General features: G+C 35.3%; 1 protein-coding gene across 1 annotated transcript in view; it reads left to right on the top strand.

The window, feature by feature from the left end:
* Positions 1–24,293, top strand: part of RTTN (rotatin) — a gene marked incomplete at its 5' end in the record, with an annotated part of 151,621 nt that overhangs the window by 43,631 nt on the left and 83,697 nt on the right. The window contains 6 exons of the mRNA XM_080919983.1: positions 6,479–6,575; positions 7,158–7,226; positions 13,226–13,414; positions 13,949–14,188; positions 17,926–18,070; positions 23,469–23,623. Of these exons, the coding sequence (XP_080776109.1) occupies positions 6,479–6,575; positions 7,158–7,226; positions 13,226–13,414; positions 13,949–14,188; positions 17,926–18,070; positions 23,469–23,623 (895 nt within the window). The remainder of the gene's footprint in view (positions 1–6,478; positions 6,576–7,157; positions 7,227–13,225; positions 13,415–13,948; positions 14,189–17,925; positions 18,071–23,468; positions 23,624–24,293) is intronic.

Here is a 24,293-nt window from a genome sequence, read left to right on the forward strand (position 1 = left end):
AAATAAGGTCATTTTAGAATTTTCCCTTCAGTGACAATCTGTTTACAAAAGGAATAGAACACAGTTTAAGAATCATTTGTGAAAGGCCAAACCAGGTTAAAAAAAAAAAAAAAAAAACAACAACTTGATTTTTAAGGTCATAAAATTATATAAATGGAGTGTGAGATTTTTTTTTTTATAGATCTTCATGTAGTGACCACCTGAATTAATAGCAAGTATAGACTTCTGATTTCATCTTTTCCCTTTTCAAACACTTACTCATTTTTCATTTGCTACTTTCTTTAAATTGTTTTTTAGACAGGGTAGCTCCATGGAGCCATTTTTGGCTAGAACTTACTATAAGGTGGTCTTGAACTTGAAGTGATCAGTTTGTCTCTACCTTCTGAATGCTAGCAGAACACACGTGTGTTCATGTGTTCCACTGTATCTAGCTTTCAGTTTTTTTTATTCATGTTAGTAATTATTTTGTTCTTAATTTCATTTAGTCTCCCATTTACTCATTTTCTTTTAAATCATTCAAATACTGCATTTTGAGTATCTAGCAGATACTAAAGCACTCTTGCATGTGTGGGATGGTGTTTGGAATTATGCTGAGGTTATGTATGTGCCAGACGAGTGCTGCTCCAGCAAGCCAGAGCCCTAGCTTTCAAAAGCACTTTTCTTGGAAACACAAGCCATAGTATTTTTTAGAAATTGTTGTCTGTCATGCATATACAGGGAAATTTTTATTTTTTAACCGATTAATCTGCCAGGAAAATCTATTTCTCTGTAAGTATTTATAAAGCACATATTATGTTTGTTCTAGGTGCAGTGGTAGGTCCTTTTATTAGGGTTATGAGCATGGCAGAGGGACTGTCAAGAGAGTCAAAGTCTTTGATAAATAATTAAAAATACAGCATAATGACACCTGAAGTGGGATTCCTTGTACCAGAGGAAGTGGTGAATCCATTAATTAATGTTAAGGACATATTAGATGATACTTGTAGGAAGCATGGTATCTAAGCTGGGATTTGAGTATTGCTTGGGAGTTCAGATAGACACGATTGACTTACTGATAGTGGTAGAAGATATGCTGCACATGTTAGCTCTCTAGGAACAGTGGAATCTGAAGGAGCATAAATGAAGAGGAAATGGAAGGATGTAAGGAGGGCAGCTCATGTAGATATGGTAAGCTGAAGTAAAGAGCAAAGAAGAGCTCTATGAGATTGTTAGATGGGAACATGTATTTTAAAGATTATTCTGTTCTAGCATGGCAAATTGACTGACAGGCTTTAATGATCAAATAACCTTGCAAAGATCTATTTGCAAAGATCTATTTTGAATTATAAACTTGCTATGACAGAATCTTTTACTGTATGACAGAGATAGAATCTAAGTTAAATAGTGTGGGGATGGGAACAGGAACAGGGATCAGGTGGGTGAAGGAGGGGGAATATAGGCAGAGAGCATGAAGATTCCCGGAATTCTTACTCAGGAGACCAGCTTCAGGGTACAGATCTAACTTCATTGTTCAGTACAATAAACTTCATATGGTCTGTAAGTTGTTTTTTGGGTATTCAGAGCTTTCTGGGGCTAGTATCCAATTTTAAGTGACTGTATATTATGTCTGTTCTTTTGGGACTGGGTTACTTCACTCAGGATGATATTCTCTAGATGCATTTATTTACCTAGGAATTTTGTAAAGTCATTGTTTCTAATAGCTGAGTAATACTCCATTGTGTAAACGTACCATAATTTCTGCATCCATTCACCTACTGAAGGACATTTGGGCTCTTTCCAGCTTCTGGCTATTATAAATAAGTCTGCTTTGAACATGGTGGAGCATGTGTCCTTATTATATGTTGGAGCATCGTTGGGGTATATGCCCAGAAGTGGAATAACAATGTCCAATTTTCTGAGGACCCGCCAGACTGATTTCCAGAGTGGTTGTACCAGCTTACAACCCCACCAGCATTGGAGGACTGTTGCTCTTTCTCCACATCGTCACCAGCATCTGCTGTCACCTGAATTTTTGATCTTAGCCATTCTGGTTGGTGTGAGGTGGAATCTCAGGGTTGTTTTGATTTGCATTTTCCTGATGACTGGGGATATTGAGCATTTCCTTAGGTGCTTCTCAGCCATTTGATATTCTTCAGTTGAGAATTCTTTGTTTAGCTCTGTACCCCAATTTTAAATAGGATTGTTTGATTCTCTGGAGTCTAACTTCTTGTGTTCATTGTACATATTGGATTTTAGACCTCTATCAGATATGGGTTTGGTAAAGATCCTTTCCCAGTCTGTTGAATGCTGTTTTGTTTTCTTGATAGTGTCCTTAGCCTTACAGAAACTTGGCAATCTCATGAAGTCCCATTTATTGATTCTTGATCTTAGAGCATAAGCCATTGGTGTTCTGTTCAGGAAAATTTCCCCTGTGCCTATGTGTTCTAAGCTTTTCCCCACTTTCTTTTCTAATAGTTTCAGTGTACTTAGTTTTATGTGGAGCTCTTTGATCCAGTTGCACTTGAGCTTTGTACAAGGAGATTAGAAAGGATCTATTTTCATTCTTCTGCATTCTGACTGCCAGTTGAATCAACACCATTTATAAGAGGCTGTCCTTTTTTCATTGAATGTTTTTAGCTCCTTTGTCAAAAATCAAGTGACCAAATATGTGAGAGTTCATTTTTGAATCTTCTATTCTGTTCCATTGATCCACCTGCCTATCTCTGTACCACTGCCATGTGGTTTTTAACACAATTGCTTTGTAATATAGCTTGAGGTCAGGGATGGTGATTCCCACCGAAATTTTCTTGTTGTTGAGAATAGATTTCACTATTCTAGGATTTTTGTTATTCCAGATGCATTTGCAAATTGCTCTTTCCAACTCTGTGAAGAATTGAGTTGGAATTTTGATGAGGATTGCATTGAATCTGTAAATTGTTTTTGGAAGATTTTTTTCCCCAGCCTTTTACTCTGAGGTAATAATGTCTGTCTTTGTCTCTGAGATGAGTTTACTGTATGCAACAAAATGCTGGATCCTGTTTATGTATCTAGTCTGATAGTCTATGTCTCTTTATTGGGGAATTGAGCCCATTTATGTTAAGAGATACTAAGGAAAAGTGATTGTTGTTTCCTGTTATTTTTGTTATAGGTGGAATTATGTTTGTGTATCTTTCTTCTTTTGGTTTTCTTGCTTAGTTATTTTCTTTCTTTTCCTAGGGTGGAGTTTCTCTCCTTGTGTTGGGTTTTACATCTATTATCCTTTGTGGGGCTGGATTTGTGGTCAGATATTGTGTAAATTTAGTTTTATCTTGGAAAATCTTGGTTTCTCCATCTATTGTAATTGGGAGTTTTGCTGGATATAGTAACCTGGGCTGGCATTTGTGTTCTCTTAGAGTCTGTATGATGTCTGTCCAGGATCTTCTAGCTTTCAGAGTCTCTGTTGAGAAGTCGGTGTAATTCTGAGTTGTCTGCCTTTATATGTTACTTGTCCTTTTTCCCTTACTGCTTTTAGTATTCTTTCTTCGTTTTGAACATTTGATGTTTTGACTATTATGTGTTGGGAAGAATTTCTTTTCTTGTCCAATCTGATGTTCGGTAGGCTTCTTTTATGCTCATGGTCATCTTGTTCTTAAGGGCAGGAAAGTTTTTTACTATGATCTTGTTGAAGATATTTACTGTGCCTATTAGTTAATATTCTTTACTCTCTTCTATGCCTATTATCCTTAGTTTTGGTCTTCTCATTGTATCCTGGATCTCCTGGACATTTTGGGTTAGGAGCTTTTTGGTTTTTGCATCTTCTCTTACTGTTTTGTCTGTTTTCTATGTTGTGTTTGTCCCCCTGAGATTTTCTTGTAGTGTGTTGCTGATGCTTGCATCTGTGACTCCTGATTTCTTTTTTAGGTTTTCTATCTCCATGGTTGTCTCTTTTTGTGTTTTCTTTATTGTTTCTATTTTTGTTTTCAATTCCATCATGTATGTTTTCCTGTAATTCTTTGAGTGATTTCTCCTGGTTCTCCTGTACTTGTTAAAGGGAGTTATTCATGTGCTTCTCAAAGATCCCCATCATCATCATCAAGTATGGTTTCAAGTCTAAGTCATGTTTTTCTGGTGTGTTTGGCAATCAATTACTTGCTGTGTTGGGAGAGCTGGGTTCTGATGTTGCCAGGTTGTCTTGGTTTCCATTGCTTAAGTTCTTTCGCTTTCCTCTTGCTTTTTGTTATCTGTGACTATAGGTGATCTTGTTGTCACTGACTGGTGCCTGTTTCTCCTGTGGATCTGAGGGCCCTTGGGCTCAGGAAGAAAATTGCTTCTTCATGGTTGGCTCTTTGTGGGCAAGCAGTGAGTTCTGATGGCAGTGACTCATTTCTGTGTTTTTGAGCTCAGGTTTGGGAGCTCTTGTGAGGCTGCTTTGGGAGCTCAGCCCTTTGCCCACAGGTCCTGAGTCTTACTGGCAGAGACCTGGCTCTTTTTCTAGGCCAAAAAGGGCCCTTTTCCAGTGAGCATAGCACTCTCTGTGTGCTCTGAGAACTCCAGGCAAGACCTCGCTGGGCCTGTGCTTCAGGCTCTCTGCTGGTCCAGGTGGAAAGGAGCCTGTGCAGATGTTCCACAAGCACAGCCTTTCCGGGAAGATCCTGATTCCTGATGGCAGATACCTGGCCCTCACTTTGGGCCAAAAATGATCCTTTTCCGGAGAGCACAGCAAAGCTCTCTCATCACTCTCAGAATCCCCAACATGACCTCACCAGGCCTGTGCCCCAGGCTCTCTGCTGGTCCAGATATAAAAGAGCCTGTGGAGCTGATCTAGCACCGCCTTCCTGGCCCTCATTGTGGGTCAGAAAGGACCCTTTTCCAGAGAGCAAAGCACTCCCTGTGTGCTCTGAGAACTACAGGCAAGACCTTACTGGCTTGTGCCCCAGGCCCTCTGCTGGTCCAGGTGGAAAGGAGCCTCCTCTGTGTTTTTTCTTTTTTTTTCATATCCCTAAAGAAGAATGATCTATTGTTGTTTTATTGTTTCTATTTAATGGATATTTGTCAGTTTTATATTGTCAGAAATCCTTTTTCTATCATCTTATGCACGCACTGTCATTAGAACTGTTGCCTTTACTCTGCAATATGGTTAAGTTCTTTGAGCAAATTTCTTCACAGTCTGCTATGGTGGGGGGTATCTCATTTAAAAACTTTCTTCTAGATAAAAATATTTGTTCAAATAGGTTGTAGAGTAATGAAGATGGGAAAATTAGGCTGTTGAGGAGAAGATAACCAAACTAAAGCATGCATGAAGTTTTGCTACCTGAGTAAAAGATAAGATGAGGGGCCATACTATTACTCATGTGAACTGGCTTGGGATGGCGTGGGAACTAAGGCTTAAGCAGATATCGCACAGGGGAGTGGGGGAAAAGAATGGATGGGGAGAAATGAAAACTAAGGATATATAAAGAATCCTTATGTAACCTCACTGGTTTGTATGCTGTTTTAAAATATATCAAGAAACAAGCCTGTATTATAGTAAAGACTATAATAACCTTAACTATTTTAATGGAAATAAAATTTAAAGTAAGGATTGAAATCTGTTTTAGCCTCATACCATAACCAGTTGTATTTGAGAATTTTTTTTTTTTTTTTTTTTTTTTTAACTATTTACAAACTTTAAACCATCTGTCTCTACTGAGGGGAAATGTCTTTTTAATATTAGTTCATTTTTATATAATTCTTATTTCTTTACTTGTTAGGTTGTATTTTTAATCATGCTAATTACGTATTTATCTTTTTGTACAATTAGGAAAAATATGTATTTAAAATACAGATTTCTAGTTTGCGTTTCTATAAATGTGAAGATTCTGTATTGTTATTATTCCTGTGATGATACAACTACTACTCTACTTTGTTTAGGATTTCTTAGTTTTCAAACAGTGAAAAATGTATCATTGGAAATGTTACAGAAGTAGATGAAGCTTTTTTAGGACTGGACTAGCCCTCTGAACTAGTATATGGTGGAGCTAGTGTTATTACCTGCTAACTCAGAATGTCTTTACCCACATTTTCTCCTAATGAGTAAAAGACAGAATACCATCACAGAAGCACATTTTATCATTAAGTCTAAGTTAATAGGACCATGCTTGTTCCTAAGATCTAAAGTTATAAAGGATCTCTAGTGATAAAACTTCTGCTAGAATTATATAACTTGACAAAGCATCCCTTGATCTGTATCTCTTTGCTGATTTCACCTGCAGCTGGGCAGTGCTTAGTGAACAAGTCTACATGTGTGGCTCTGGACCAGTGTTGTCATCATTTTCTGGGAACTTGTTAGAGATGCACATTACTTATATAGACTGAGGATCTGTTGACTTCCTGGTAATTCTCACACATTTGGCAGCTTGAGAGACAGTGTTTTAGAGATGTCAGTTTTTCTGGGTCACTGCTATATTTCTTTTTCTTTCAAGTTAATTAAGACATTTTAAAGCTGAATATTTGACGAAACTGCATTTCCTCTTTCCCTCAGTTTCCTTGATATTTCATGAAGATTGTACTGTGGTGGCTGAAGTTGGGGCATTGTTTTGTCTTCTTTTGTTCGATGAAGTATCAAGAATGGATACGTGGTGAGATATAAGTATTTTTGTTGGAGTGTTCTTGCCCTGAGTTATATAAGGTGTGATGTACTTCTACAGCAGCTCACTGAGTTCTTTCCAGGCAGTACACACTTGTTTGCTCTTCCCTTGAGGAAGTGATACTTAAAAGCCCATGGATTCAAAATGTCACCCTGAGTTGCTTTTTTCAGAATAACTAAGTATAAAATTAAAAATAGCAATTATTATAGTGATTTTTGTCTTTTATATGTTTTTAACACATACCTTCAGCTTTGTGTGCTTTAAAAAATTATTGTTTAAAAGAGTAGAAAATATTTAGGATGATAGAATCTGATTAATGTGACCTTAAGAATTATCAGTAGCAGGGGTCACAGAGTTCACTTGCTAGAATATCTACTTTGATATATGAGTGCTTATTATATGAAACTACAAAAATACAGTTCACTTTCAGTTCAGGTGATAGCAAACAGTTGGCTATACTGAATGTCAGACGTAGTTATAATCTCAAAAGCACTGTCTAAGAATGGAAGTGGGCTGTACCTCACAGAACTTTGACCTACTTGGTTTTCTTTTTGCCCTTTTTTTAAAAAATAGGTCTGATACTCCTTCTAATAAGACTTCTTTGTCATCAGTCTTCAGTTTGCCTGTTTCCATCGTTAGAAGGTAAAGACTTTGTCTTATATTTGTAACTAATAAACTGTTGTTCCTCAAAGGGGAAGTCATTGTCTGTAATTGTCTCAGTCTCTTCATTGGCAGGATGTCCAGAATTTTCTCCCTGGGACTCTTTGGAGGGTCCATGAATACAGCTCCCTTGAATCAGCTTTTCACTTCAATCTCCTGCAGGTTTATAGGAAAGCTTATATATCAGTGTCTCTTCAGCCTTGAGTTGTTCAGATGCTGCCCCTTTCTCCACATATAATTTCCATTTTTAAACATTTGAAAATAAGCTTTAGAAAAAATTTTTACTGTTTCAAAATTCAGAATATAATTATGATCATGTGTTGAATTTGATTTTATGTCCATGTAGGGCTTGAAAATATATGTCATTGTTATGTATAATAGTCATGAAATTATACACAACCCTTGCATTTCTTCCTCAGTAAACACTAGGAAATACTATGCAGATAAAGATAATGGCTGTTACTTCAAGGTCAGAAACTCCTTCTATATTTTATTATTTTTGCTACTCCAAAATGTGATTCTGTTTTCTTTCCTGTCAATATAGCTTATTTTTGCTGGCTTTTGAAGATTATAAACAAAGTGCATTTAAAAATTTTTTTGTTCATTTGCATCCTGATTGTTGCCCCTCTCCTTGTCTTTGTTGGTAGCTCAGTCTGTCTCTGGTAGCTATCAGGGTTCCAGGTTAGTTGATACTGTTGGTCTTCCCCCCAGCCCTGGCAGCTGCTATTTCCATTCATTCTCTTGGCCTTCTGAGCCTCTCTCCTGTCACCCTTCATACCTGATGCTGCCCCCCTTATTCCCTTCCCCTTTCTTCTCTCTTCTTTCACCCATGTCCCTCCTTCCCTCTGCTTACCTTGATTATTTTGTTCCCTCTTCTAGGTGGGATTTTTAAACATCCTTGGGCCTTCCTTCTTGTTCACTTTGGGTCTGTGGAGTATATCATGGGTATTCTATACTTTTTGGCTAATATGCACTTATCAATGAGTACATACCATGCATGCCCTCTTGGTTCCCTCCCATCTTTTTTGATTACTTTTGTTTGAAAGTTTATTGACTATTACAATGGCTATTTCTGCTTCTTTCTAGGGGCCATTTGCTTGGAAAACGTTTTTCTAGCTCTTTATTCTGAGGTAGTGTTTTCTTTGTTGCTGAGGTGTGTTTTTTTTAATACCCACAGAATGATGGATCCTGTTTAACTATCCTGCCTATGTCTTTTTACTGGGGAATTGATTCTGTTGATGTTGAGAAATATTAATGACCAATGATTTTTAGTTTCTTTTATTTTCTTTTTGGAGGTGGTATTATGCTTGTGTGATTTTCTTCTTTTAGGTTTATTGTGAGATGATTAATTTTTTTGTGTTTTCTTGGGTATATTTACCTTCCTTGTGTTGGAATTTTTCATCTATTATCCTGCATTAGGATAAAGATATTATTTAAATTTGGTTTTGTCATGGAATATCTTGGTTTCTCCATCTATGGTGATTGAGTCTTTTGCTGGGTATAGTAGTCTGGGCTGGTCTCTTAGGGTCTGGATGACCTCTATCCAGGATCTTCTGGCTTTTAGCATCTCTGTTGAGAAATCTGGTGTAATTCTGATAGGTCTGCTTTTATATGCTATTTGGCAATTTTCTCTTACAGCTTTTAATATTCTTTCTTTGTTCTATACATTAGTGTTTTGATTATTATATGGCAGGAGGATTTTCTTTTCTGGTTTAATCTATTTGGTGTTTTGTAGGGTTCTTTTACATTTATGGTCATCTCTTTATTTAGGTTATCTCTTTATTCACCCTCTTTTATTTATTCCCATTATCCTTAGATTTGTTTTTTTTTTTTTTTTTTTTTTTTTTTTTTATTGTGCCCCAAATTTCCTGAATGTTTTGGGTTTGGAACTTTTTACACTTGGCAGGCAGTTTCTTTGACCAATGTATCAGTATCTTCTATGGTACCTTCTACACCCCAGAGTCTCTTTTTCATTTCTTGTATTTTGTCAGTAATGCTTACATATGTAGTTTCTGTTCTCTTTCCTAGGTTTTCACCTCCAGAATTGTCTCCATTTGTATTTTCTTTATTGTCTATTTCCATTTCTTTTTATCTCTTGGATCATTTTGATCATTTCCATCACCTGTTTGATTGTATTTTTTTATAGTTCTATTAAGTGATTTATTTTTTCCTCTTTAAGGGCTTTCTATAGTTCTTTAAAGAAATTATTTATATCCTTGTTAGAGGCCTCTATCATCTTCATGAGATGAGGCTTAAGGTCAGAATCTTGCTTTTCAAGTGTGTTAAGGAATCCAGGGCTTGCTTCAGTAGGAAAACTGGGTTCTGATGGTGCAAAATTGCATTGGCTTTTGTTGGTTATGCTCTTGCCTTTTGTCATCTGGTTGTCTCTGGTGTTGGCTTCACAGAGGCAGGTAGAGCTCTGTGTCTCCAGTTAGAACAAGTCTCCTGGGAGACCCACAGTGCTGTGACTCTGGGTAAAGCAGTCCTCCTGGCCTCCTGGGAGATAGGCAAGGCTGTGAGGTGAGGGAGCAGACAGGTAGATCTGCTATGCATGCAGGGCTCATTCTTACATTTTGTTTATTTTATTCAATGTGGAAGGATTTGTTATTTTATGAAGTAATATTTTCTAATTTTCTTTATTTAACAATAATAATTTAAGTTTATTAGTTTTTATATTTCTCCTCTTTGATGCTTTATTTACTTGCATGCTCTTTATGGGCTTGATTTTGTTTGTTTTGTTAGTACTTATTTAAAACTTCTTTTTAATTCATGTAAGATAAGTTTGAAGACTTCAGCTAGACAATTCCAGAATCAGGTAGCACTGAGGACCGTTGGCTCAGAGTGTTTCACAGCAGTGATATAGAGCAGCTTTTATAGGCTTGCTCTGAAGGGAAAGGACAGGTGTTTAGCTAGTTAGGGTAGTGTCTGATTGGAGGGTGGTTTACACTTAGCTTTGCATCATGCTGAGATTTTCTTGAATACCTTAGTCACTATAACTTTTAAGTTCATTTCTGATAATCTCACCCTCTGGGACATTGGTTTTTAGTAGCCTTTTTTTTTCCTTTGCTTTAAATATCAGTTTTTATTAGTTAGCTTCATAGTATCATAATAAAATATTTGATATAATTAACTTAGAAGGAAAAGGTATGTTTGTCTGCTGTTTTTGGAAGTGTAGTACCATATTGGGGTGAGCTTTGCTTTGAGCTTCTAGTGAGGGTATCACATTACTGCAGAACGTTCAACAGTGCAAAATCGCTTACCATCTGAGACAGAGCTGTGAAATAGGAAACTGTAGTCTCAATTTCTGTTCTGAGGAAATACCCTCAGCTGACCTAAGGATTTTCAGCTGCATTCCTCATAAATGGTTTCTTCCACTGGAATCCTCTTTCTGAATGCCCCTGCTATTGGACCCCTACTCTTGATTCCTCTTCCTGAAGGTTCTTCCCACTTATCCTCTCTTCTGAAAGCTGGAACCTTTTTTCTAACAGTTGCACTATCTCATGGGGACCTTTGCATTTTCAACATTAAACTGTGATGCATTTGTTGTCATGAAATAGCAATTGTTGACTTAATAATGAATATAGCAAAAGAAAAAAAATTATAAGCTAGATGACGATCTCTTTCTTTATTGATAATTTAATTTTCTCCTGATAACCAATATATTACAGTCAAAAGATTTTGTTTTAATTAGATATTGAAATGAACAGACTCAGAGCTGGCTAGCAGTCTTTTGTAAAGACTGATTTTGTTTGTGCTTTTTATTATAAAAGGGTAATCCTTAAAGAATTTAAACATATAAGCTAGTATTTCTACTCACTTTTTTATTCTTTGACAAACCTTGGTTATTAACTTTTCTCTTATTTGGATACTAGAAGTTCTGAATTACTGCCTTTTTTTTTTTTTTTTTTTTTTTTTTTTTTTTTTTGTCTTGTTAACTCTGAACTTTTTTTTTGGAAGCTAAAAACTCTGTATGGAGTTAAGTTTTGGAGAAAGTGGGAAATTGACATTTGTAGTTTTTATAGGAAATTAGTCATAGCAGTTCGTAGAAATTACTTGAAAGATTTTTATAGAACAATCTCTCCATTCCTCCTTTCTCCACGACGGTCATCGCTGTGTTCTCCATTGTTATCTACTCTTTGATATTATCCTTGATGCTAATCATGCTTACTTAACTTGAGGTAGTGATACTGGTTTTCACTGGGAGGAGTGCTTTTTCTTCTATGAAGTGGTTGTGTTTAGGTCTTAATTAATTTAGCTTAATTTTTTCCCCCAAAATTTTGCATCCATTGATAATACTTTCTATAAAATTATTTTTTAGGCTTGTTTATTTTTATGTTTATTAAATAATATCCTTGTTTATCCTTTTTGTTTGTTTGGTTTTTTTTTTTTACAGAATTCTGACTGGCCTTACGCTCATGGTCCTCTTGACTCAGCTCCTGAGTGCTGAGACAAAGAGGCATGTGCTACTCCATTGCACCTAGCTTTGGGCGGTTCACTCCATCAAATAAAGACTATCATCCTTTATCTTTATTTTTTGATGCTCTTGTCTCTTTCTGACATGGCTTCATGAATCAGTTGGTGCTTAGTTGCTTTCTGGCACAATATAGTCAAGGCTCCTCTAGACTATCAGTAGCTAGTGGTTTAAAAAGAAAGCAGTTTTTTGTCTTAAAAAACAAACAAACTTATTTGTGTGTGTGTGTGTGTGTGTGTGTGTGTGTGTATGCATGCATGTGGGTGCGTGCATGCACACATGTGAGAATACAGGTGCCCTAGGATATCAGAAAAAGGCATCAGATTTCCTGAGTCTGTGTCTATAGGCTTTTGTGACCTGCCTGATGTGGGTGTTGAAAAGTTAGCCTGGTTTTCTGCAAGAGAGGCAAGTGAGATAGCTCACCATCCTCAGTTTGGTAATTTTCAGTGGAAAATTGCTGTTAGAATATTTAAATTGCTATTAAAATAGTAAAAGCTTTTTAAAAGTAGCTTTACTTATTAAATTATGGTTTGATTTGGATATGAAATTATAGCATTGTGTCTCCTTCATTGGTGTGTAGAAAGTAAAAAAGAAAGCATGTGTTCCTATCAATTAAATGATATAATTACTTGTATGACATTGGTTGTTAATGAAGGGAAGGGGATATTGGGGGGAGGAGCAATGTGAGGGTGGATGTGGGAGGAGAGGGGGTGCTTTGATTGAGATATAAAGCGAGTAAACAAATTAATGGGAAAAACATTGGTCATTAATATGTTGCTTTAGGGCTTTTTGTCTGTTTTTGTTTTTTCCTTAATGAGCTCAGGTTTCCTTAATTCTGAACAAGAATTTGATCACTGAATTCTAGCCTCACACTGTTGAAATATGTTACATTATTAAAATTATACTTAACATGTAGCATATTAGCTGGGACTATGTTGCTAACCACCACTGTTAAATTAATTTGAGTTCTACTAAGAGACATAGCTATTTAATTTCTTCTTGTATCTAGAAATACTTGTGTAGTCTTGAGTTCATTGATCACTCTGTTAAAGGAAAACAGTGCATGGAGTGCAGTCAGTTAGTAGCTTTGATCATAGGCAATTCTATAGCTCCCTTGAGAGCTTCATTTTGTCCATCTCTCCAGTGGATGCCATTGTAGTAACCGGCATAAGTAGACAAATGCTGGTTTCAGACAGTGTTTGTCACAGAAAGTCAGCATTGTTGTTTTAGCCAACCACCTTTAATGCTCAATAATCATGATCCTGACTTCAAGGAGCACTGGCTGTCTTTGCAACAATCTGAATATAGAGAAGATAGCTATTCATAGGAAAGAGTAATACAGTGTTTTGGTATGTGGAGTAGAATGACAGAATAATTAAAATAGTATCTAAAATGTGATAAGTTTAAGTGTTAAGTATGGGAGTCACAAACTAGCCCTTACTTTTGGTTCATTGTTTGAGTTCTATTTACTAATATAAAGTTTGTAACTATTTAAATTGATTTTCTTTAGATATCATCTACCAGTTCATGTGATTGGTCACCATGCTGTGAGTCCTTACTCAATAGTGTTGTCATTATCTACTGAATGTTTGGCTCTGAAGCCTGTGTCAGATATGCTGAGAATAGCTTGGAACTTGGCATGGTATCATGGGAGTGATAATCTATTGAAACAAATGACCTTTGAAGCTAAAATTCAGGAGTAAGTAGTTGCATTAAGATAATATCACAGATAAATTACATGGAATTAATTTGACTTCAGAAGTTCTTTAGGTTAAAAGCTTTTATAATTTGATATTATCAACTGATTCTAATTTAAGATTATATTTTCACTTTGTTTTAGGTCTGTGCTTATTAAAAATTATATAAAGCTATTTAAACTAAAAAGAATTGTATTCTATGCTGTTTTAGAATCTGTATACTGTTTATTCAGTTAATAGTTATAAATCACTTGGGAAGAGTAAAGCTCAATATGTACCCAGGAATATTCTTCCTTCTAGATGTGGTAATTGGCTCCCCTGAGTAATAATATATTGTGTCATTGATAAGAAGGGGAAGGTTGGTATCTACAGTTGGAATGCTAATGTTAAACTATGCTATTGAGAGATTTATATGTTAATATTCTTTAACTATAAGTTAACCTTTATTGAAAAGTTACATGAAGTCAAACAGAATTTTAAAGAGCCTTATAATAGAAATAAGTGTGGGTTTATGTCCTTTTTCTTTTTATGCTTAGGTTTTTAGATACACTGCAGCTGTCCACAGAAGATATCCTTACCCTGAAGATCACATACACGGATAGTGGGTTGAAGGACTGCCTTCAGTCCATCCTTCAGGCTGGAGGCCACAGGGATGTGAGGGCAGCCATTACCAGGATGAGTTTTTACCTGTTGAATGATAAACTGTCTTTGAAGGATGATATTGGTCCATGTTGGGTTACCTTAAAATCCTTGGCCTGGCATACTGTGCTGAACAGGTAAGTGTAAACTTAAGAATGCTAGTTTGAAAGACCTGATTTGAATTATCTTTAGGATCATCTTCAAACCTTTGTGGAGAAACTAGAGTGTATATTTGTACAGTGGCTATCATGGGAAAAATGCTTTTAACACAAAGAAAAACTAAACTCCAGGATAGTTTGCTCTCTGTGATAAATAATAACAAAAAAAAAAAAAAAAAAAAACTTGACCTCCGTTCTAGCATTTCTGAAGAAACATTTTATAATAAGGCTACAACATGGCTAAAGCATACGGAATGTTTATTCCTCTTCATATTTTAAATGAATGGATCCATAGTAGATTGACAAATAGGTTCGGCTACTAACTTGTTCTATTTTGCCAATATTTTCTTCTCGAATAAATGATTTCAGTTTTCTTTTTGCTCGAATTTAATGAAGTTAATGGCCATGTGGCAGTCTTCTGGTAGTTAGTGTAAATTTCAAATGTTGAACTGGTAGCAGATGGCTTCATTTGATACAGGACTGAGAAGCCCCATCCACCCCTGCTGTAAGCATTTTTCACTTTTTTACACAAGTAATGTAAATGTGTAATATTCTGAATAGGCACAGCATATACTTTTCAAAATGTTAGGTCATTATGAGTTTGTGAATTTGAAGTTCTCTAGTTCATTTTTGTAATAGAACTAGCCCTTTCCAGTGGTATACTAAACCATCTTGTAAGGTGGTGTCATGATTTATGGATTTTTCTAATTAATTACATAAAAAATTATGCAGTATAATTTTATATATTATTTATTTATTTATTAAACCATATAAAAAGTAAAAGCAAAAAACATGAAAATTGTTACTTTTTAATTGCTTGACATTTTACTATTTATTATTTATAATGGATGTTTTATTGAAGCACTGTTGTATTACTGGTATAAAGTTTCACAGCCCCCTAGTAAATTGCAGCTAGAAATAAGCCACAGTGGGGATATTATACTATGTAAATCGGCAAACACAGCACATTAGTACTCTGTTTTATCAGGCTACTCTTCTTATACATACCAACTAAAGCATATGCAAATTTTGCAGTTTCAATTATTTTGATATATTCTAGTTGTCAAAAAAATTAAATAGCAAAAGCCAATAATATATCCTGACATAATTGTATACACTAGGTTTTTTTTAAATACATTAAAGCTATAATTGCATGCTATACCACATTGAAGCAAAGGCTCTCTAATAAGTTTGTATCAATGGAAGCCTCCAGGGGACCTCAAATTGAATAGTTGCAGAAACTATGTGAGACTCACATTTCTAGGATGACATCTTCCATATACAAGGACAGAATTTCGTGTGTGTGTGTGTGTGTGTGTGTGTGTGTGTGTGTGTGTGTGTGTTTCATACCTGTGCAACTGCTACATCCATGCATTCAACCAACTGTCAATTGAAAATGGTAAGAACAAGATTGGCTGGTCAGATGGTTCAGTGGGTAGCAGATTTGCTTTTCTTGCAAAGAATCTTCTTTAATTCCTGGCACTCAAATTTGAATCATTGGGTGACTCAAAATTGCCTATAATTTCAGTTTCTGGAGATTCCATAATACCTATCATTTATCCTTGGACACCTGTACACACATAGTGCATATATATACATATACACAATCAATATTCCCAAAAATAAGTATCTGTGATGAAAAGATGTTTTTTCATGTCATTGTTTCCTAAACAATACAGTATAACACCTGTCTGTATGAGTTATAATAGAACTGAGGGTATCAGGTAGTCAAAGTAATGTGGTAATTTAATGCTTGTGAGTGGATATGCATAAATTATACATAAACACAATGCTGTGCTACAGAAAGGACTTAAACAACTGCAAATTTTGATTTAGGAGCTAGTTAATACAGATTAGATAAATGTCAGCATGTAGAGATTATTTTTCTAGCCATGTACTCAGTGAATCCTCCCTGTTAAGCAGCCATGTTTCTTCATATGACGATCTCTTTGGAAGAATGACTGTTCTATTTTTGGACTTTGACCAGAAGTTCTTGTTTTGAACTATTTTTTTGTAATCACACCTACTAATATGTCCTTTAAACTTACTTACAACCAGTTTTCACTGTATTCACATGTGACATCTCTCCAGTTATTTAAATGACTATAATTTCTTATCTGACTTTTCTCCCTATATGCTCTCAATGTTCTTTAGTTTTTGTTTTTAACGCTTCCTCTTTACCATGATGACTTTTAAATGAATCAGTAATATGGAATGGAGTAGGCAAGAAAAAAGGGATATTACATTTTTTTTTTGTCCTAGTGCATTTTGTTAACGTTTATTGTTTAACCTACTAGGCACAAGTCCCTTCATAGGAAATTGAATACTAAGCCAAACAGACATGTTCCCTTCTCTATGGAAATCATTGTGATGACATTTTTACCAGTAGATAATAGTACAGCTCCTAAGGAAGAAATGGGTGGAAGACTGGATGAGCAAGTTACTAATCTTATCTAAGTAGCTAGCTAGTGTTTCAGGGGAAGAAATTTAAGTCAAGACGTAATAGAGTTAAGTAGGATAGAAACAGAAAAGGTGCCAGGCAAAGGGGCATAGGCCTCTGCTTTGAATCACACATGGGCTTAAAGGATATGGGACCTGATACAGAATGAGCACAGGCATGATTATGTATATTTATGATTATGTTGAATATTATGGAGGAGTTTTAGAAATTTTTATGCTACTGACATTTTATTTTATTTTGTTAGAATCATCTTTTCATTTTCTCTTTTTAAAAATAGTTTTCTGATTTGCATTTTTTTTTAAAACAAGACTTGGTATCTTCTCAACTAACTGTCATTTAGCAAAGTGGAAATTTTAAATGAAAAGGTATAATGTAGAAAGTATCTCATGACTTAGCTGTGGTATCGGACTGCTTTAGTGTTTATGTTCTAATACCTAGTAGACATGGTGGATGATGTGTGACCCAGTCCTTTTTACTGCCACTCCAGCAACAGTTTGATAAAGCTCCCTCCTTTGGGTGTTTTCAAATAAACCATTTTCAATGCTGAATCTCATCTCTCTTCCAAACTGCTTTTTAAAAATGATTTTCCAAGCTCCCCTATCCCCCACAAAAATTTCTTTAGCTTTTTTACACTAATGTTTGTTTAAAAATCTTAGAAAGTTGCTTTGGCTTCTGTAATTCTGAACTTGTGATTTTTCCTAAGCTTGTTTCAGCCTGTTGGAAAATCTAGACACTTCTTTGCAAGATTGATGCATCCTTCCTTCTTTCCTTCTCTCTCCCTCCCCCCCACCTTTTTCTTTTTGCACCCTGATTTTCTTAATTGGTCAGACTTGGATTTGAAATCATAATTTTATTTGTGAAGCCTGACACAGCCAGCTTGAAAGTGCACAGGTGGAGGGAATGCTTTTGTCCCTGGCATCCCCTTTGGCCTTATTTTTTTCCTGAAGATTTTAATTTTATTTTGGGTGAAACTAGAACTCTGTACATGGTAAGGCAAATGTAGACTTTTTTTTTTTTTTCTCTTGTTGACTTAGTTCCTTTTGTTCTCTTTCAGCATTAACTTCATCATTTTCTGCACTATGCTGGGGTTATGGGAGGCAAATGTTCTGCTCCCTTCATCTGAGTACCTCTCAGCATCTGGATTCTCATCTTAGAAAATAGTGTGCTTGTGTTGATTATATACTTGATTCACAGTGATGATGTGTGCATTTTGAAGAGCTAGGAATCACGTTTACTGTCTTTTTCTAAAATATAGGTTTTTACAAGTACTTCCTGCTTGCACTGAAGATGAGAAACTGCTAATAGATATCATACATTTTTTGAATAAGTTAATAAAGGAACAAAGAAAAAATCCATCAATAGAACTTTTAAACTGGATTTTAGAATTACTTCTTAGGCATGTAAGTATATTAAAAGAATTCAAGTTTTTGGTTTGGGAAGGAATTTACTTGGAAAAATCACTTATATTGGAAGGGACACTGCTTATGTAGCATGGGATAAGTAAAATAATTCTACCTTGAATGAGTATTGTGGTTAGTGCTTATTGTCGTGTGGCTTCTTGACAGGATTGATTCTGTGTTTTTAATGGACATTCTATACAGTGACTAAGACCATTAATCTTCATGTTAATCTAGTTTTGTTTGTGAGCTTTTTGCTGTATTTAAAAGTTTGTATTGTTAGTTTTAAAAAATTTAGGTATTTTAGAGAACTTCTTGCAATATGTTTATATCATATTTTCTCCTTTCCTTAACACCCCCAGATCTTTTTACATTTTCTTATCCACCCAATGTCATAGTCTTTCTTTCTCTTAAAAAACCACTAAAATCAAATAAAAATCTGCAAAAACAAGAAGCACAGGTGTGCGCATATCTTGAGACCTTGTTTATGCACACGAATATCTGTACATACCCAGATGCATACACACACATACACACACACACCAACCACATGGAGTCCTGTCTGTGTTATGTTGGCCAGTATCCCTGAGCATGGGGAATGCCCTGAAGTGTGGTTGATATACCTGTACACCTAGTGCCTTCCCATTGAAAAAAGCTAAACTTTCTTCCAGTAGCTAACAATTGCAGACAGTTTCTGGATAGTGGTGGGACTTTGTTCCTACTTCTTGTTGTTCTTGATATTTTGCTTATCTTGTACTTTTATAGGTCTTGGGCATGCTGCTATAGCCTTTTTGGGCTCAAAAGTACTTCAGCTATATTTTCTAGAAAACACGTTTTTTTTTGAAGTCTTCTACCACTTCGGGCTTTTACAACTTTCTGTCTTCTCTTCTTCATAGATCCCTGAGCCTTGACGGGGTGTTGTATGATACACCATCCCATTTAAGAGCTATGTGCTCCATAGTCTCTTATTACTTTCTGTTTACTGTCAAGTTGTGGGTCTCAGTGCTTATTACCATCTACTGTAAAAAGCTTCTCAGATGAGAGTTGAGCATTGATCTTTGAGCATAGCAGTATGTCATTAGGTGTAATTTTATTGCTTTGTGCATTGACCAAAATAGTAGTAGTAGTAGGGTTTCCCATAGGACCCATGACCAATCTAGTGTCATGTATGGATTCAGTTTCATAAAGCTGGCCTATAATCCATTTCTTAGAAAAGTGAGTGTTTCTGTAACATTTGTGCCAGTATTGTACCAGTGGGTATATGTTACAGACAGGTTGCTTTTGTAACCTAGAGGGATCATAGCTGGCTGAGATTCATAATTCCTTTTTAATAGCACCTCCCAGAACTATGAATGCTAGTTAGTAGGTGAAGCTTCTAGTTGAGCTATTTTTAGTCAATAAAATAAAAATAGTCTAGAACACTATTTTTCCATGTTCTATGACATTATTATTTAGTGTCTTAATAATAATAATAATAATAATAATAATAATAATAATAATAATAATAATAATAATAATATTGCTTTCAGGTTGTGTAGGGTAAAAAGAAATATCTAGAGGTAGGTAATTGACTTAGTCAGTATTCTATTGCTATGAAGACTCTGTGATAGAGGAGAGCATTTAATTGAAGTTTGTTGACAATTTCTGAGGTTTAGGCATGGTGGGGAGCATAGCAACATGCAGATAGACATCATAGTGCTGAAGAAGTAGCTTAGAATTCTACATCCAGTTCCCAAAGCAGTAGGACAAGAGAGTGACTGGCCTGGCTTGGCTTTTTGATACCCGAAGCCCACCTCCAGTGATACTTCCTACAAGGCCACACCTACCAACAAGGTCACACTGCCTCATCCTTCTAAAGTAGCACCAATCCCTGATGACTAGGCATTCAAATATATGAGAGAGTCTATGGGGATCATTCACATTCAAACCACCACATACTGAAGCCTAAAGGAAGCTCGAAGGTGAAATGGAGAACTGGGTGATTGGTACTCAATTTTTACTGTACTGTTTCTAGAGGATTTTCCTGTCCAGTCTCTACTAGTCTTATATTTAGCTGAATATTCTTGTGGGTCCTTGTGGTTATGTTCATTTATGTGTATATTTCTATGAATTTAGTAAAGATGAAGCTTTTCAAAAATAAAAGTAAGTATGCAGGAATTAGAAAAGATCTGACCTGTAATAGAAGATGGTAGAGCTTATAAATAAGGCAAATACCTATTATGTTTTGACATATTTTTAAAATTTATAAGAATACTAAGTTCTGTATCTTAAAACTTGAAAATTCTAATTGACAGGAATGCTTGTATATAACTTAAGTGTTTATTATCTTCACCCTTAATGTAACTCAGTGAAGCCAGGCTGTTTTACTCATAATGAAATGCCAGCGTCTGTTATAATATTGCTAATGGACATTTACTAACTCAAAACCACACATACTTTAAATTCATAAGTGGCTTACCAATAATAAAATGGTGACTATGAATTGTGTTGGGGGGGGTACATGTGCAAATACGTTTATAAACTAATTATCTAGAATTGTTGCTATGCTTTGTTGCAGTTTTGTGTGTGTGTGTGTGTGTGTGTGTGTGTGTGTGTGTGTATTTTGAGGTTCTTTTTTTTGTTGGTGTTATTCTGTAAATAACTTACTTTTAGTAAGTTAGAGATACATTTCTTATCTCATTTTCTGTGAATTGATCCTTGATTTCTTGCTGGTTCTATTCCATAATTGGTTGGCTGCCTTCCTTCCTTCTTTCCTTCCTTCCTTCCTTCCTTCCTTCCTTCCTTCCTTCCTTCCTCCCTCCCTCCCTCCCTCTCTTCCTTCCTTACACTCATTCATAGAACAACTCTTCATAAATAAGTTCTTTATCTGTGGTGTGAATGACAGATACTTTTGTTATGGTCTGTTATTTATTGTTTGATTGATTTCAATGCTTAATCTAGTCAAAGAATAATAGCAGGAAGTAAAAGACAAATCTATTAGTTTTCTGAGTATAGACTAGAAACTTTCTCCTTTGAAATTTTTGCCTTGGGCTTTATTGCCATTTTATTTATTATAAGGAGCATATTATTTGTGAATATATTACTTTATTCCTCTGTATCTTAATATTTCATCAATTTTATCTATTTTATTTTATTTTGTTTATTTTATCAATATAGAACTAGCTGATGAACTGATTTAGAATTTTTTCAGAATATTTTTAATGTTAATTTATAAAAATAGGGATGTAATTTATTTTTTTTTGAGGACTACTCAAAGAACTACTTTTTGTTGTTGTTGTTGTTGACTTTGTTGTTTAGTTTAATAGTTTCCTTGTACCATAGTTTACTAAAAGCATTGCATAGCCTGCAGTCACAGGCGTGATAACTGTGGTGAACCAAGAAAGTGAGCCACCATTATACAAATGTTTGGCTTTTTTGAGGTCAGCAGTGACAGACTGAAGGCTCCAGTAGTTTCAAATGAGGATTGAATACCAATATGAAAAGACAAAAGCTCCAGGTGTGAGAGATTGAATATTTGTGATCTTGAACACATTAGCGCAACAATCCCCTGTTCCCTCTTGTGCTTGTCTTGTGTTTCAGAAATGATACTGTTATAGTTCACTAGATCTGAATGTCAACAAGTGCAGTGAACATGCAAAAGGAGAAAAGTTTCAGTGTTCTGCCAGCAGTAACAGCTTGCTAGTAGGATTGAGGGTATTTGGACAAATCTTACTTTTAGATAAATACTTAGTAGCTATATAGCAATGAGTAGTTTCTGTTTAATTTTTACTTGTATACATTAATTTTCACTTTTTTCCTGATTATGAAGTATAAACATTTGAGAACCTTAGTGTGGATAGTTTATTCATTCTATCACTATTTATGGAAGTCAGTCGGCATATAACCTTTGGGCAATCAAAAATAAATTGAATTTTAAAAAATATAACCTAAGTGTATATCCTGGTTCTTTCATTCATGGGAGAAGAATGGATTTGTCAGCTTTGTTTTAAGTAATTTTAATTGTCCCATGTGTATTTTTTGCTCAAGATAAATAAAAAGCTTGGCAAAAGTACTGCTTAGGTATAAAGCATAGTAATATAAATTAAAACCACGACAGTTCTCCCCAGTTCTTTCCCAAAGTTTCCAATGATAATTGTTTTAGAATTACTTATATGATTAGTATATTCTCAACATATTTTATAATGTATATGATTTGGTGATTGACTTCATTCTTTTTTTTTTTTTTTTTTTTTTTTTTTTTGCTAAGTTCAATGTAGGCATTTTTAAGTTGAATTTCTTCATATGAAGAATTTAGCTGGAGCAGTAGCTGCATTTCAGCTTGATTACTTTCTGTGATATCATACGTATTAGTGATATGGCACAATGCTAAGAATGGAGAGTTAATTAGATTGAAGTATGGCGCCTTTGGCTCTGCATTTGTAGGATTTGCCCTCTTTCTTTTTTGACGTACTATCTGTAAGAGAGATGTGAAAATAGACATCCCATAGCTACTCAGAAAGTTAAATTGAATCTTGTCTTTTCCCTCTTTAGCATAGTCTCTGACACTAAGATGATTAATGTACAATATGACTATCAGTGCTTGCTAACACCTTATGATGATTTCTACTTTCAGTATTGTTAGAAATAATCTTTTTAAATATCTTCAGGTACAGTTTTTTAGTTGGTAAACAGGACATAATTTACAAAGTAGAAGTTTGATTTGCTTCTTAATCTATCATTTTGACAATTATTACATCAGTAAAAGCCCTCCACATTGACTTATATACTGTAGGACTGTTCCTATCCTACTTAGTCATATACATCAGTACTTTTTGGGGGACAGAGTAAGGGCAATATGGCATTATATGAAAAGGTTTAAAACTATAACAATATATTGTCTTAATAATTTCATGGCTTACAATTTTTACATGAGTCATAAGCAGACATGCGCATACTGTTGCAGCTCAGGGAAACCATGTGTCATGGAGTAGCCTTACACTGTGTTCTATGTAAGGCCTTATGCACAAGGAACAGTCAGATACCACCAGAGCAAAGTGTAATGAATGGTGATCAGAGTAAGGAAGTTTTGAGTAGTGGGTCTTTCACTTAGTATCAGTTCTGTATAAAACACTTGATTTAATTCTGCTTTTATTTCTAGTGACAGAGACAAAGACAAGTGTATGGAGCTGAATGTGCTTCCCTTCCAGATTTTTGTTTCCTTCAGTTCTTTGTAATGGATGCATTTGTTCTTGTTGGCATAATACAGTAAGACTGTGTTGAATTTAGAATGTCTTTATGAATACAGTTAAAGCCCAGGGCTACCAGTTTTACTAGTTAGGTAATAACACAGCAACAAAAAACTTTTATAGGAAGCAACACATATCAGAAAACAAGTATATTTTTAAAATGTTTATGTTTTTAGAATCCAAACCCATTATTAGACCTGCTGGTTCTGACAGAGCCACATGCGCAAGAAGAAACAGATGACGTCCAGACTGCGGTCAGACAGCAACTCCAGAAAGAACTGATCAGTCTTCTCAATTCCTTGTTGCTGGTTTTCATGACAGTGTCTGACAGGTACCATTTTTTTGTTTTCTCTTTGAGTATGTTTATATAAAGCATACTTTTTTTCAATTTCCAAATGTTGACTTCTTAGTTCTTTAAATTAAGAGGTTAAAAACTATTCATCAGATAGGCTCAGTATGTTTGTATTTTTGATAGAACTTGGTTGTCATTTTTAAAAAATCTTCTTTAATACACTAAACATGAATGTATATGTGTCAGAGGAAAAATAAAACATTGTCCCCTGTTGTCATACTGTGGTCAACATAGAGGACTTTTGACTCTTAGGTGGGACTTTTTTTCTTACTAAGAATCAAAAAGTTCTCTTTACCAGTGAATTACAGTTGGGTTTGTCTAATCCAGTTTAATATGACACACTATCCCAAAATTCCATCTGTTTCACAGGTTGAAAACAGCTTCAAGAATGTCTTTACTTTCACCTTTTGATGCTCGTTGGCAGGTTCAAGCTGTGCTGCCTGTGTTCTGGCACACCAGTTACTACCTAGACTCTCAGCCATCTTCTCTAGGGGTTATTTAGCTCACATGAATAGCTCATGGAACTTGTGGATGTACTTAGATTTTCTGGTTTATTCAGAGGTTATGAAAAGGTTATGGATGGAGAGCACACAAGGAAGACTGGAGGAGTGAGATGTGTAGTTTTCATGCCTTTTTTTTTTTTTTTGGG

Source organism: Micromys minutus (assembly GCF_963924665.1).
Source record: "Micromys minutus genome assembly, chromosome: 8".
NCBI classification, from domain to species: Eukaryota; Metazoa; Chordata; class Mammalia; order Rodentia; family Muridae; genus Micromys; species Micromys minutus.